The sequence below is a fragment of the Nomascus leucogenys genome, chromosome 20 (genome assembly GCF_006542625.1).
Source record: "Nomascus leucogenys isolate Asia chromosome 20, Asia_NLE_v1, whole genome shotgun sequence".
Classification (NCBI taxonomy): domain Eukaryota; kingdom Metazoa; phylum Chordata; class Mammalia; order Primates; family Hylobatidae; genus Nomascus; species Nomascus leucogenys.
In genome coordinates, this window is record NC_044400.1 from 13,256,109 (window position 1) to 13,272,152 (window position 16,044).

The 16,044-nt window shown below is 36.7% G+C and overlaps 1 protein-coding gene across 1 annotated transcript in view; it reads left to right on the top strand.

Moving 5' to 3' along the window:
* Positions 1-14,856, top strand: part of NXPH2 (neurexophilin 2) — a 106,882-nt gene extending 92,026 nt beyond the window's left edge. The window contains exon 2 of the mRNA XM_003267616.3: positions 12,351-14,856. Coding sequence (XP_003267664.1) covers positions 12,351-13,094 — 744 coding nt within the window. The 3' untranslated portion in view covers positions 13,095-14,856. The remainder of the gene's footprint in view (positions 1-12,350) is intronic.
* Positions 14,857-16,044: the final 1,188 nt, after the last annotated feature.

Below are 16,044 nucleotides of genomic sequence, written 5' to 3' on the forward strand. Positions count from 1 at the left end.
TAGCATATTTATGTAGGATCTTGTAAAAATCCCCAATACACTGTAAATATTTACATTTAAGTGAAATACTGTACTATGTATCTAAGAGAGTTGGAAAATTTATTTTAAATTAACAAATGTCATGTTTGGTGAAAGAATGTAACCAATAAATAAATGCTAACACCATGAACAAACACAACAACAACAAAAAGGGGACTGATTGTAGATATAAATCATATCTACAAAATCCCTTCATGGTAACACCTAGATTAGTGTTTGGTTAACTGGATACTATAGCCTAGCCAAGTGGACACATAAAACTCACCATCACAGTGAGTATGTGCTAATTGCCAAATTAATGGTGCCTGAAGACTGAGATATTAAATGGATTGGATAGTAAAATACAAAGCATACACAAAGTCACTTTTCCAAACCCACACCACCTGTGTCTTCTTCCTTCCCTGTATATGTCTCCTCATCCCTCATTGAAACTCTGCCTAAAATGGCATGGAAATAGAATAATCTGGCATTACTACTCCTCACTTGACTGTTCTTCCCTCCATTGCAACTTTCCTTTTTAAATGCCAACTTTTAGCGGTCAAGACACAGATTCATGTTGTCTCTCTCAGGCCATTATATTCCAGAAGTATTTATGCGTTCCCATCATGTGAAGCTCATGTCTCTCATTGAAAACTTGAATGATGAAAGTGGACAGTGCCACTTGCCATGCTGAGTCACTTACTCCTTAGCAACAAAAGGAGTGTTTCAATCTACTAGATTATCAAAAGAATACCTTGTTTGACTTTGCAAAACTTGTATTGAGACTGTGATCTGACCCTTTTTAACTCAGGACACACAGCCATATCATATTTAGCAGCCCCTTCCAACAAAGCATCTTTAACATTTGTTTCCAGCCCGTTCGTAATTTGTTAAAGAGCTCTGTTAATTCAGCTTTCTAATACAAAATAAAATCTAAGTTTTCTTTTACACTATCCTCCTAACTATTTACAGAGAACTATGGTATGTGCATGCATACATGATATTTCTGTGTGTCTAGTGTGTGTAGGCATGCATGCATGCATGCATGCATGTATGCGTGTACTGAATTTTTTGCAGAGGTTTGTGTCACTGATTTTTCAGATTACTGTCATCAAGATAAAATAAGAATTGCCATATTTAACCTTAGCAATAAAACTACTGCCAAGCATTGCAATCTAGTTTTTTTGGCTCTTACTGCTAAGATTTCTGTCTTCACATTTATGTTTCCTGTTAGTTCCTGTATCAATTTAGAATAATGTAAAGGGTAGCTATTAAAAGATATCTGGAAGGTAAAATGAATTTGCCACTCTCAGCAGAAAGGATGTCCACTGTTTAGCTTTCTTCTCCTAAGCAATTATTTGTTTTTCAACTTACAAAATGAATTTTGGAACCATGCCACATTATGCCACAAAATATTAATAGGTACAATTAGTACATTGATATATGTTTGATTCTATCATTTTTCATTCCTTTTTTGTCATTCTTCTTTTAATCTACTGTGACAGTTCTGTAATGGAGCACCAGAAATATGACTCTAGGGCAAGCCATACTACTAATCATCAATACAGCATTGTATGCTGTCCAGCAGATGCATGTTCCTGTTTTGTCAGCAGGGATGACATTCTGCAAAATTTCTACCCAGAGAAATGCTTTCCAAGATTTGTTTACAAGCAATAAATTTAATGGTATGCTGAATTTGATCATTAATTATATATTTTCTTTGTTATATTCAAATGGGATGCCAATGAAATTGGTCATGACAGGGTTTTGGGTTTTTTTCTGTTGTTCTTTTTTCTGCTGAGCAGCTTGTCATTTTAGTTTTAGCTGCAGGATATAGGACAGTACTGTCAAAGCAATCTAACTATATAAGCTATATGTAAGCAACTCAAATGAGGCTTTGAACCACCTTTTATTATTGGTTCTATAATTCCTCAACTGTAAAGGGATCTGTAAGCCACCTCTAGATTGTATAACAGTGGTCACTTTGGGGTTCTTGGCTTAAATTAATAACCCCAGTGAAATCATTAATGACCACCAATATAGACCCCATCGTTAACAACACCATGAACAAATCCATTCAGAAAACCACTTATTCTTCCAAACTTGCACTTAGCAATGGTCATCTTTCTGAAACAACAATAATAAATACTTATAGGGTATCCAAGACCGATAAGCCAGCTGCCTTTAAAAAAATGTATGCGTTTAAAAAAATATTTGTACAGATCTGTATGAAATTTTCTCTAGTAGCATATGCCAGTCCTGTTATCAAGGAAAAGCCAACTCTCTCTCCCAGCTTGTTGCAAATCCACACATTTGGAGTATTCAGCTCATTCAGCTTAGTCCTGGAAAGTCAAAATTTTCTTCTTTGATAAGTAGAGGACTACATATTTTTGGTGTACTATAAAATACTTACAACATTCCTTCTTAGTGGTAGGTGATCTATGCAATCTATACATTGTGTATTATATATGTTATAGCAAGTGCTTCATATTAAACCAGTAAAGACATAAATATTTTATATTGAGTATAAACACAGAAATCTGAAAACATTCTCTTAAAGTATAGATGCCTCTTCAATTTTATGATTATGGGGGGAAATTAGGTTGTTTTGCTTTGCCTTTCATTTAGAACAATCAGTAATCCCTCTGAAAACCATGGATGTTACCTACATTTATTGTCTGTTAGCATATTTTTAACACACCTATAAACATAAAGACAACTCTATATTGTTTCAGAGTATTCTTTTTAATCCAGAGCATAGTTACCTAATTATCAAGTAGCACTAATATATATTATGTTGATTATGTAGAAGAGGGCTATAGAATAATCATGACAAAGAACTGACTGTCCCAGAACCCAAGACTGCATCTTATGCACCTTCAGAATCTCTTTGGAGGTAGAAGGGTGAAAGGCCAGGCCTGCTGGGGTCATCACTTCCAAGCACTGTAGCTGATAGCTGCAAGTCAGGAATTCAGCAAAGACTGAAGATCGGAGCCTGTTTATGGTCATGAAAATAGTCACCAAGTTAGCCTTTCACTAGGAAAAAAATATAACTGTTGTCTTACAATGTTATCACACTCTCATTAGTAATTATAAACAAATCAGTATACAGTTTGGAACCAGATATAAAGGAGTATAAATTCCAAGATCAATTGATTTTCTTGTCACAAATTCATTCTTTATCAACTATCACCAGTAAGTCCTGGATTTCATTTCACTCATCCAAATAAAGATATTAATTGCTTAATTCTGTTCACTCCCTGCCCTGTTGCTTACCCTGTTCCCCTAATTAGGATTAGCATTTCCACCTTCCGATATACTGAGATGTATATATACGTATATATATATATATATATATATAGAGAGAGAGAGAGAGAGAGAGAGAGAGAGAGAGAGAGAGAACGAGAGATGGGACCTTACGAGAACCATAACTAGGTGAATTACTTACCCCCTTGCTGTCTTCAAATTGTGTGAAGACAGGACCTGCGTCTGTCCTGCTCAGCAGTGTACTCTCTGTGCCTACAGCACAAATGCGGGCTCCTGAAATGTGTTTGAAAAGTGTGTGTCAAATAAGTGTTTAAAAAAATGAACGCATACATTTGTGAACCTGGTTGAGGGTCTCCTCACTTCTCTGTGGTGCAGTATTCACCTCCTTACAAGTATGCCTGCCTGTAGACCAGCCTCACTCTAATTCACTTTCCACTTTGCAGCCTCCTTCATCTCTTTGAAGTGCAACCCTATCTTGTGCTTTTCACCATTTTACTATTAAGAAAACCAAGCTCAGAGAGGGAATGTGGCTTGCACAGCGTGCTGGGATGGTTAACTTACAGCACCCATTATCCATTTTTATGCTCCTGAAGCCAAATCCTTCTAATAAATCAAAGCACTTCTGTTCCTTTCTCTTGCTCTTCCCTGCTTGTCCTGATTGGCTTCACTGTCCCTCCTTTTCTCATTCATTTCTTTGCTCCTGGGACAATTTTTCTGATCGGGTAAATTCAGCCACTGGAGGACGCAGTGACAGATTTTTTTCTGCAATGCACTGATTTGATTGGGACACTCCACATTTTCTTCTCAGTCCAATGATTTGCCACTACAATGTTAGAATACAATAGCATTCCTGTGATTGCAGGTATAGACAAAATCAGTGATGTAATAAACTTAATCCTGCAAAAATAAAATAGTATTTTTGTGGAAATATTTCTAAACTGATGTATGCTTTCCATTTTCTTAGATAGGGTGTGTTAATGTCACCTAGTCTCTTCTTGCTGAGTCAGAAAGGGCATATATTCAGGCCTCGGCCCGGCGCAGTGGCTCACACCTGTAATCCCAACACTCTGGGAGGCCGAGGCAGGTGGATCACCTGAGGTCTGGAGTTCGAGACCAGCCTAAACAATATGGAGAAACCTCGTCTCTAGTAAAAATACAAAATTAGCCGGGCATGGTGGCGGGCGCCTGTAGTCCCAGCTACTCGGGAGGCTGAGGCAGGAGAATGGCGTGAACCCGGGAGGCGGAGCTTGCAGTGAGCCGAGATCGCGCCACTGCACTCCAGCCTGGGCGAGGGAGCGAGACTCCGTCTCAAAATAAAATAAAATAAAATAAAATTCAGGCCTCTCCTACTCCCCCGGTGTCACGTAGGTGAAGAGTCAATATGTGCTAATAAACGTGTCATTTAGACTTGTTAAACACTGGCCTAGGACAGCAAGGGTGGTGGCAATATCTCTTCCCTTGGTGTCTCTGTAAATAACAAAAGTACCACCCATTAGGACTGTTCTGACAAAGGCATGATTTATATTAAATGGAAGTTGAACCCCAGAAGCTCAAAGTTTTAAATGCTTTTTGTTTAGTTTTCGTTATTCAGTGAGTGTGGAGAAATCTTTTCCCCTTGCGGTTCAGGATTCAGGCCAACACATAGTTCCGGAGAAGCAGCGGAGCTATCACAATGATGAACCTATAGGAAAGGGTTATCCCATAAACGTGGAAAATATCTGACTGTCATAGAACCCAGAGGAAACCAAGTAGCGTTTGTGTCCTGCACCACCCAGAGCACTACATATGGAATCATCCTTAGTGATTGTTTCTTTCATTAGCTCCCTTCCCTCTGATAAGCAAGTTGACCTACAAAGAAAGCTGCACCTAAAGACTGACCCTTTCTCACTGGATGTGTAGAATAAAGGAAAATTGACGGGCTCCTGAACTGAGAAAGCATATTTGATTCTAATGTAGTTAGCAAGTAATTCTAATTCTATATAAGATATTCATAGAATAAGCTCTTTTTTATAGAGCTATCAATTATCAAAGTGGGTGCAATTTTTAAGGAATTAATACTAAATAAAATAGCAATATGAATAATGGTGATGACAGACACATTAAGAACATATAAAATTGCCAGAATAATTTAGAAATAGTCTGTGAATTCCTAAACAACTCTGAGGTTATTTCAGATAATTCAGTGATACTGTAAAGAGCTATAAATTGAAATGTTGGAATTCCTGACTTAAAAAAAAAAAATTCTAAACCAAGTGCCACTGAATTAAAGGTAATTTCAACTAAGGTTATGATAACAACAATCTGCAACCTTATGAGAATTCTGAAAGCAAAACCTTAAAAAAAAATACATTTGCTCTACCTCAGCCAGATCAAGATTAATATTACAGTGACATGTCACAGTGACAAGTTGCTTAGCATGTACCCTTGAGAGGGAGTGATGAAAGCGACAGTTTACCTCTGTGTATTTCCTCCTCAAAACCCCTAACCCTAGTGTAATCATGAGAAAAATATAAAATAAAGCCAAATTGAAGGGTATTCTACAAAATATCTGCCAAGTACTTCAGAAAACATTTAAGTTCACCCGAAACAAGGAAAGTTTGAGAAACTTGCAACCAAGACAAGTTGGGAATCTTTGTAACCTAAGGATTGGTGATGACCAAATTTAATGTGGGATCCTGCACGGGATGCTGGAGCAAATAAAAGACATTAAAGAAAAACTAAGGAGATCCAATTAAAGTATGGACTTTAGTTAGTAATAATGTATCAATATTGGTTTAATAGTTGTGGCAAATATACTATAGTGTTAGATGTTAACGGTAGGGGATACTGAGTGCAGCGTCTGGGTGCAGGGTCTATGGGAACTCTTTGTATTATGCAGCTTTTCTGTTAACTAAAATTATTCCAAAATAAAAATGTTTATTAAAAAATACATAGTGAATACAGTTTAAAAAGTCTCTTCTGATATAATGTTTGCAGAGGAAGATGGTTTTTAGTTTATAAATTATTTCCATAATTTGTGACAGTTCTCACATCTGCTACTATAAAATTCATTGCAGCTTCTCTGCCTCTTGGGAAAAAATGCATTTAATTATCGGTAAAATTCAACTTTAGCTTGTTACGATGAATGATTTGAACCTGTCAGGTTTTTCCCCCCTAAAAACAAAAGAACCAAAATGAAATACAGTCTTATTCCTCTACTCCCTTCCTTCCACCTGCTTCATTTAATTGATGAAGGCTTCTTCATTTATTAATCTTTTTGAGCTCTTCTGTAAGATGCAGAAAAAGCTAAAATGATATCATTGTATCTAGCTAATGTGTGTGCTTTGTGAAATTGATACACCCTGCCAAGACATAAATTACTTAAGCTTTGATAAATGTGTTGAAATCAAGGAATGTTCAAACAGATAAAGCACAGCAATTTATCTTTCTTCCCCTTTTTAAAACTCCATTTTATGCTTGAGGTTAAATGTTTTTGCATTATTATTATAATATGATGGGGGAAAAGACAGCAGGGATACTGAAATTAGCATGAAGAGCCCCAGCAAATACAAAAGTAACCAGGAATATACAGCTACGTGTTTTGTAGATAACATTTAACAATCTTGCCTTGGACAGAGTGGATTACCAACAGATTCAGAACCACCTACATTCTTCTCCCAGCATGTTGTATCACAGAAATTGTCTGTTCAGGAATGAGGGCACCTGCCAGACACTTTATATTCTCAGCTCCCTTTGCTGATTCATGTAGTAGATTGGACTCAAAGATCTACAAACACATTTTTTTGGCAAAGAGAGCTCACCTGGGATTTGGATGTGACTCAGATGCCAGTAAGACTAGAAACATAGGGTAACATTTGATTGATGTTCTGGGGTTGAGAGGGTTGATTTCTACTTGGTCATTAATTTATCACATGGTACTGAACAAGTTGCTCAATTAACCATTAATCAGTTTCCTGGAGGCTTGAGAATTCCTAGAAACCTATGGAGACACTTCTTGAGTAGGAGGCACGAGATTATCCATTGGACCATGGAAGAGCCATCAGTCATCAAATGCCTCTTGCCAAGGAATAGGCCCAGTAATTTCCATCCATTCTTTTAGTCCTTACAGCCAAACAGCAAAGGAGATATAAGTGAGAAAACTGAGGTTCAGGTCATACACTTGAGCAAGGGGTGACGATGCCATTAGGCGATAAATCCTATGCGCCGATATGATGCAAACATCATATCAGGCTGCTTCCCTATTGGGAATATATGGGTAAGCTGTGGGGAGGTGGGCAGGGTTGTGGCTCATCAGCCTCCAATCTTCTGACTAGGTCTTCATGTTGAGCATGTGGACTGGGGACTTAGGTCATATAACCATCTAGGTAGATCTGGTGTAGAAAAGGGTGCCTGAGCTCTCAAAAGTGATGTTATAAAGTGATGATGTATAACAAGAGGAAGGCTGAACAAGTTACACCAAGGCTGAAAGTTCGGAGGGGAGATAAAATTGTCAGCTGTTTAAAGACATAGAGAAATATATTTGCCCTTTAAATTATATTCTTCCACCAGTAAATCACTGTCAGATAGCTTTTTGAGATTTGGGTTTAGATTTGGAAGTCAGCACTTGTGAGAACTGTCCGTGTATTTTAAAGTAATAAACAGATCAGGTTGTACACAGTTTTTCCAACTTGGCTAATGTTGTTGTCAAAACAAGCTAGAAATATGATGTGCTAAGGAAAGCCAAATTTTTTTTAAAAAGTGTTTTTATATAGATTTATATATATATGCATATATGTATATATATGTACTTTTTATCTAAGGTACTACCAGTGAATGCTGTCACTGGAAGAGTGAAACATTATATATCTTTGCTATTAGCTAAATTTTATTATTTTTTATTATATAGACTAATCTTAAAATCAAGGGCTCTTTGAGCAGGTTTGGACCTGAACAGTAGTGTGTTAGAATGATTTTTTTTAGAAATCTAATTTCAATTCAAATTCTCATACAGGGAACCTTTTCCAAAGAATAAAACAACTTTTGTAAAAGCAAATAATGACACTCAATTTATCTGTTTGATAAGCTTAGAATGTTTTCTACTTTCATTTTTTTAAAGAGAGTCACATATATTTGGGTCATGTTCTCTTACAACATAAACTGCTACCAGGAAAGTTTTCAGATCTTTGAAAATGTCTCAGTAATGTCCTACTGTTATTATTATTACTATTATTATTATTATTGAGTAATCTCAGAACCATCACAATGGAAGTCCTAGGGGTAAGAGAAGGATCTCTTAAGGTATCGGTGTCTATCATGTATTTGAAAGTGCACCAAGATCAGCTAAGACTACATGATAGCAAAACTTACTGGTTGTTGAATGATGGGCTCAATTCTTATGGGTTTATCAGTAATGGGAAAGTGAGGAGAAAATTGGGCAAAGCACTAAGACAAGAAAAATGAACCAGGCAGAAAAAAATTTAGGGGAACATATAACATTAAACAAGCACTTTAAAGAAAAAGAGAGCATGTTGCTGCTGATAAAAGAATATTTTTATACTTGTGGTTGAAAAAAATATTTTTGAATGAAAACGTATTTTAGTTCTGCTGATAAAGTGTCACGGTATTTGTAATAAAGTAATTGATATTATGATATATAAAGGTAAGAATCAAGACATATTTTTAAAAGCAAGCTTAAAGGGGAAAACGTCAGAAGGGCTCTATTGCATGAAGGGGAAAATGTCAGAAGGGCTCTATCGCATGAAGTAGAAGAATGAAGGTGGGAGTGAGGGAAGAAGTTCAGAAGCTGTACCAAATCAGGGAGTAGAGATTGGGAAGTAAGGGAGCACTTCCTGTAAACTAGATGTTCTGCAAATGGTAGGTGTGTCTGTAAGCATTTACCAAGCAGAGTGAATCTCATGAAATACTGGAAACAGGTGAAAAATAGGTAGTGGACTATGGGCAGCAAGAATCATGATCACAGAAGAGAAATTGGACCTTGATTAGCAAGAGCTTCTTATCTGCCCGTGCATCCTTGGCCCTCTTTCTGGAGAGATGCTGGGACAGGTCACTTGGACCAGGCTGTCTCCATTCTCAGGAAACTCAAGTCAGAATCAGAGTCTGGGTGTTGAGCTCCATGGGCTATTACCAAATAATTGGAATGAAGTTTGCGCACTTCATGAGTAAGAGTATTCAAGGGACTGGACATGATGGTTCACTCCTGTAATCTCAACATTTCGAGAGGCCAAGGTAGGAGGATCACTTGAGGCTGGGGTTCAAGACCAACCTGGGCAAAGTAGCAAGATCTCATCTGTATAAAATAAAAAATTAAGCCGAGCAGTGGCTCACACCTGTAATCCCGACACTTTGGGAGGCCGAGGCAGGCAGATCACTTGAGGCCAGGAGTTTGAGACCAGCCTGGCCAACGTGGTAAGACCCCATCTCCACTAAAAACACAAAAACTAGTCAGGCATAGTGGTGCATGCCTGTAATCACAGCTACTCGGGAGGCTGATGTGCAAGAATTTCTTAAACCCTGGAGGTGGAGATTGTAGTAAGCTGAGATTGCACCACTCCACTCCAGACTGGGCGATAGAGCAAGACTGTCTAAAAAAAAAAAAGAAAGAAAAAAAAATTAGCCAGGCATGGTAGTGTGCACCTGTATTCCTAGCTATTCTGGTGGCTGAGGAGGGAGAATCACTTGGGCCCAGGAGTTTGAGGTTGCAGTGAGCTGATTATGCCTCCAGCCTGGGTGACAGAGTGATATCCTGTCTCTAAAAATAAATAAATAGTATTCAAGGAACTGGAAGTCATTATGTTAAGTGAAATAAGGCAGACACATATTCTCACCCATATGTAAAAGCTAAAAAAACTTGATCTCATAGAAATAGAGAATTTTGATAGTACCAGAGGTTGAGAAGCATTTGAGGGTGGGGTGGGGGAAATGAAGAGAGATTGATGGATGAGTACAAACACAGTTAGATAGAAGAAATAAGTTCTAGCCCAGGCACGGTGGCTCATACCTGTAATCCCAACACTTAAGGAGGATGAGGCAGGAGGATCACTTGAGGCCAGCAGCTTGAGACCACCTGGGCATCAAGCTGAGACCCCATCTCTACCAAAAAAAAAAATTAATCCCATTTTTTTAAATAAAATAAAACAAGTTCTGATGTTCAACAGCAGTGTAGGGTGACTATACTATAGTTAGCAACAACGTGTTGTATATTTTAAAGTAGTTTGAAGGGAGGCCTTGAAATGTTCCCAATACATAGTAGTGATAAATATTCGAGATGATGTATACCCTAAATACTCTGACTTAAATCATTACACATTTTATGCATGTATCAAATACTCAGGTGTACCCCCATAAATATGTAAAATATTATATACCAATAAAAGAGAAAAAAACTGCCCAAAATCAGAAAGCTGTAGTTACAGTATCAGAAATACTTTGAGCCAGAAATCCAGAGTAATCTGCCAGCCTTTCAACACCAGGAGAGAGAAAGGAGTATCAATTCAGGGTGTATAAGCCCCTAAGAAGAGGCCATATGGATTTAGATTCTCAAAATGTAAGAATATGCATCATACCAATTTGTTCTGAATTTTTTAAAACTCCAGAAATGTGGAAGAAAAGCTTCCAGGAAATTAACCAAAGGGAGAAGTATATGTTGTAGCACCCTCCCATCCTTACCAAGGCAAAAAATAATTTTAAAGAAACCTATCTATACATTTTGAGTCCTTGGATTCTTAGTGATTTGGGGACTAGACACAGGCGGAAACACTTTTCACAAAGCCCTGTTGGGATTTAAGCTTCTAAACTTTTATGAACATACAATAGATAACCTCATGTTATCAAACTATGCCATCTAGTCAAATGCAGTATTTATAATCCAGGCTATGTCTTTCATTTATTTTCAAAATTGGATTGAAAGCAATAATTTTGGGAATAATCTGAAACCATTGTTACCAAGTGCTTTGCCAAGTTTGAAAGGGCTAGAGATAGTACATAAACACAGCCTCACTTCTTTCCTCATCTATTTCATCATGCTGACAGTTTTCTGTAGAATCATTACAAGAGTGGTTTGTGCCATTAGAGATAAGAGGCTGTGTTTCCACTAGAAACCTCTATTTTCCAGACTTTTTATAAATCATCCATAAATATTCACTCTACGCAACAGCATCATATATAGTGATTCTGTCCCTCAAAATCCATATCTACTTAACTAAATTATTTTTAGTAAACATGGGGACTCATACTATACAAAGAATAAAAAGAAAAATCAAATGCAAATAAAGTCTTACATTTCAGTGGCTATGATTTGAACCAAAATACTGAGGAACCCATAAAACAATGTACATGACATTTTCTTAGCAATTATCTTAGGATATAATTCAGTTGTAATAAAATTTATTAACTCATATACAACCTATTAATTCAAAATATACCTCTCTACATTACTTCCTGTTTTTATAAAGGCAACTAAATTTTTACTTATATTTTCTCAACTAAAACTTTTTGTAGAACTTTCTAATCCTCATCACATGCCTTTTTTGTTACAGAGTTTGAGATGGAATTATATAAAAAGCTATGAAATTACATGCTATAAGCCTTTGAACGTAATAATTCCCTTAATATTTCCAAATATACTTAAAAGACTTATCAATATAATTGACAGTTTTTAGCTCCTTGGTAGATACATTCAGTATTCTATTTTTGTCTTCCACCTGAAAGAAAAGAGTTGACAATTTAATGATTATATCAAATGAGAAGTCAAAATATACTACTTCCCCCAATCTGGAAAAATAGAATTGTGAAGATCAGGAAACAGAGACAAAAACCACATCAACCCATTAAAATGAAATACTTTGTTCTTAACCTCACCATTTTTAATTTTCATACTCATAGTTTTCCATTGCTTGAATTAAGTGCTTATCTTGTTACGCTGTTGAGCCCGGCTGTGTGTGTGTGAAATGCTGTCGAACAAGAATCTAAATAACGTTGAAAGATTTTCCCTTGCGCTTTGACTTCAGTTTGAGTGCGCAGTCACGGCACTAACCTAAAGTTTATTTCTCTTTCTTCTTTTCAAACAGCTATTTTGTGACAGTAAGGAAGTGGTGCATGCCACGGAGGGGCTGGATTGGGAAGATAAAGATGCTCCAGGGACATTGGTCGGCAACGTGGTGCACTCAAGGATCATCAGTCCCCTGCGCCTGTTTGTTAAACAGTCTCCGGTGCCCAAGCCCGGCCCCATGGCGTATGCAGACAGCATGGAAAACTTTTGGGATTGGCTGGCCAACATCACGGAGATTCAGGAGCCATTGACAAGAACTAAACGGAGGCCAATAGTAAAAACAGGAAAATTTAAGAAAATGTTTGGATGGGGTGACTTTCATTCCAACATTAAAACTGTTAAACTCAATCTCCTCATCACGGGGAAAATTGTTGACCATGGAAATGGAACCTTCAGTGTGTATTTCCGACATAATTCAACAGGCCTGGGCAATGTTTCAGTGAGCTTGGTACCACCCTCCAAGGTGGTGGAATTTGAAGTTTCCCCCCAGTCTACCTTGGAGACCAAGGAATCCAAATCTTTCAATTGTCGCATTGAGTATGAAAAAACAGATCGGGCAAAAAAGACCGCCCTCTGCAACTTTGACCCATCCAAGATCTGCTACCAGGAGCAGACTCAGAGCCATGTGTCTTGGTTGTGCTCCAAGCCCTTCAAGGTCATTTGCATTTACATTGCCTTTTACAGTGTTGATTATAAACTCGTGCAAAAGGTTTGCCCTGACTACAATTACCATAGTGAGACCCCATACTTATCTTCTGGCTGATCTTCCTGCTGTGGTGGAAATGAGGGATACATATATATTTGATTAGAATGACCAAGAAACAAGCCTAGCTCTTTATGATAAAGGATCCCTTTTGTTTCTGGCAGTGAACAATAGTTCCCTATCAGGTTTTCAAATTTTAAAAAAGAAAAAGACATCTTTAAATGTGAAATTTGTTTGTTTCTATCGTAGGTACCTTTATCTAAAAAGTTAAACTGTTTATGAAACCATCACTTTCATGCAAGATGACTGAGTTCTAGAAATCTTATTGTTTCTCTGAAAGAAACATCAATGATAGCAATATGTGACAAGAAGGAACAAAATTATGCATGTGATAAACATTGCTCTTGAAATGAGCCTGCCTTTGAAATATGTTTTGGAAGGTTACTGCAGAAATAGCAGATGCAGTAAAGGAAAAGATTGTATTTGATAGATGAATTGTGTTTTTGACATTGGAACTTTTTTTTATATTTCTATCTTTTCCCCCATCCATCTGTGCTGTTATTGATATGAGAGAAAAAAAGGTAAAATTTGTTTCAAAATTCGTGTGTGAAGTTACAGTGCCACAGTGGAACCAAGTTCCTTATCATCTGAGCTAGAGTTGAGTGGAATGTGATTTAAGCACTTAGCCCTGTGTTGGTCACCATTCTTATGATTCCCCCTGAATTTGAATACTGATGTAATGGGAAAGCAAATCTGAGAATAAGTTTGTTCAACAATAACAAAAATCACGATGCTTTTAGACTCTTCTGATAAATTCTAATGCTGCGGAATTAATCAAAAAATAACAAAATTTGTATGCCTCCTATAGCTTAGAGCTTTATTCAATTCATTCGATAATGTGATTCTTTACACATGTGTAGAACAGCTCTGAAGTTGAGAGAAAGTGCTTGTTTCCTAGACTGGCATAGAAAACAAAAGTGGGAAGTAGAGGGAGGAAATTTCAGGATTATGGATTCATTATTTCTAGCCTCCCAGATTAAGTTCTCCTTGCATTTAGTTAATATTTGAATAAGAGATCAAACTCTATGTGGAAATAGAGAGTTATATTTAAACATTTCTAATTATTAAGTGCTGACAACCAAGATACCTGGCTTACTAGACTTTTGAAATGACTTCCAAATTAATGTCACTTCACAGTCAGTGCCCTTCTCATCTTCCCTGTGGGGGTGAATAGCAGTCCTATATGGTAGAACTGAATGATCGTCAAATTAGAACAGAAACAGGGGTCTGGCTGGCCAAGAAAAAGGCTTCTAGAACTCAGGACGCTCATGGAATGGTCAGTCTTTTTACAATAGATGTTAACTTCTTTCTCCCTTCTTATCTGTAAAATATTAATTAAAGTAAAACATTAAATTCAGGACTAAAGGAAGAGAAGTCCTAAACAACAAGAAATACTCTTAGCACACTGTTCAAAAAACCAAGAGCTCTGTTCTCTATTTTATATCTTCATTTCTTTCCTTTTACCAATAATATCTGCAGTGTTCAATTTTTGTCTTTTGTAAACATTGTACTAAGCTTAGTGTGCGGTAGTACAGGCTTGAAGTTCTTGCTCTGGGTTCACCACGTGTTTTTGTAATTTTGTGGTTGGTGATTAATATTTTGAGACATCTTTTTATTTTCACCTAGAAACAAGAGTAAAATATTATTTATTGTAAAATATGTGGGAATCATGTATGTATATATATACTTAGAATTTTCTGTGTACAGAGAAAGTATGTGTACACATTTCTATGTAAATAAAAAGAATTTGCTAGATCTGTCACATTAATCCTGGGTGGTTATTTTTTAAAGACTCTGTTCTCCTTGTTTCTGTTCCTCACAAGGGCTTATTCTGCACGCGCGCGCACGTGTGTTTGTGTGTGTGTGTGTGTGTGATACCAATTGAACATGAAGGTTTCCCTTAGATACATGTTAAATAGGCAGCTTGGCTGTGGAGATTTTAAAGTAGGGCAAAAGAATAACTCACATAAAACATTTTGTACATAGCATGGCATCTAGTAAGAAAGAACTCTACTTGTGAGCTGCCATATGATTATTATTGTTTTGACATGAAATAATGAAGTTTAAAACTATCTGGTGTTCAAAAGTTGAGAGATGTGAACATTATTTCTATGCTAAAAAAAAAAACCAAAAATCGATTTATACAGTTCTTAGATGTTAGCAGGGTTTGTGGAATTTTTTTAAAGTTTCCCATAAGCTTGTTTGTAAGTTGGAGTAGAATATATGCCACATATATTTCTAAGTCATAATTTCATTTCAAAGCATACTTAATTGTCAGTAATGGTACTTGGCACAATATAAATCAAAGCCCACTTAAGCATGCAAATACATGCGTTTCTACAAAACCATTTTTTGCCCTTTAGTACTGCTATTGAGAAAAAGGACATTCATGGAAGCTAATTTTGCACTCAGTCACAAACTGTTTAAACACTAAAGCAACAGAACTTTTAAACGTATAGACATATTAACATACAGAAGAGTAATATTTCAAAGAGAGTGCAACCTATACTACCTTCTTAATCCTCTTATTTGACATACAAGAAAACCCAAGTCCCCATCAAGATAATGATGTGCCTACTAGTAAATGGCAAACCCAACTGAAATGCATTTCTCCTGACTCCTAGTCCCAGCTCTTGTGTTACATAAGAAAGGTAAATTGAAGCACGTATTCAAGACAACGAAAATAATTGCAATGAGTTTATAACAAGACAGGACCCAGTAGCCAAAACTGAACCTGAAAACGGTGGAAATAACCTCCCCCTAAAATATTTTGGATAATAATTTATCTGTGATCACAAATTTTTTAAAAACTGAAACTACAGAAAAGTAAGTCAGGATAAATCCAAAGTAAGTCAGGTTAAATCCTTATATCCAAAGATAAGAGTCCTGGAATACATTAGCAAAATGACTGGGTAAGAATTAACAGCAGTAGAACACTACATTGGGTAGT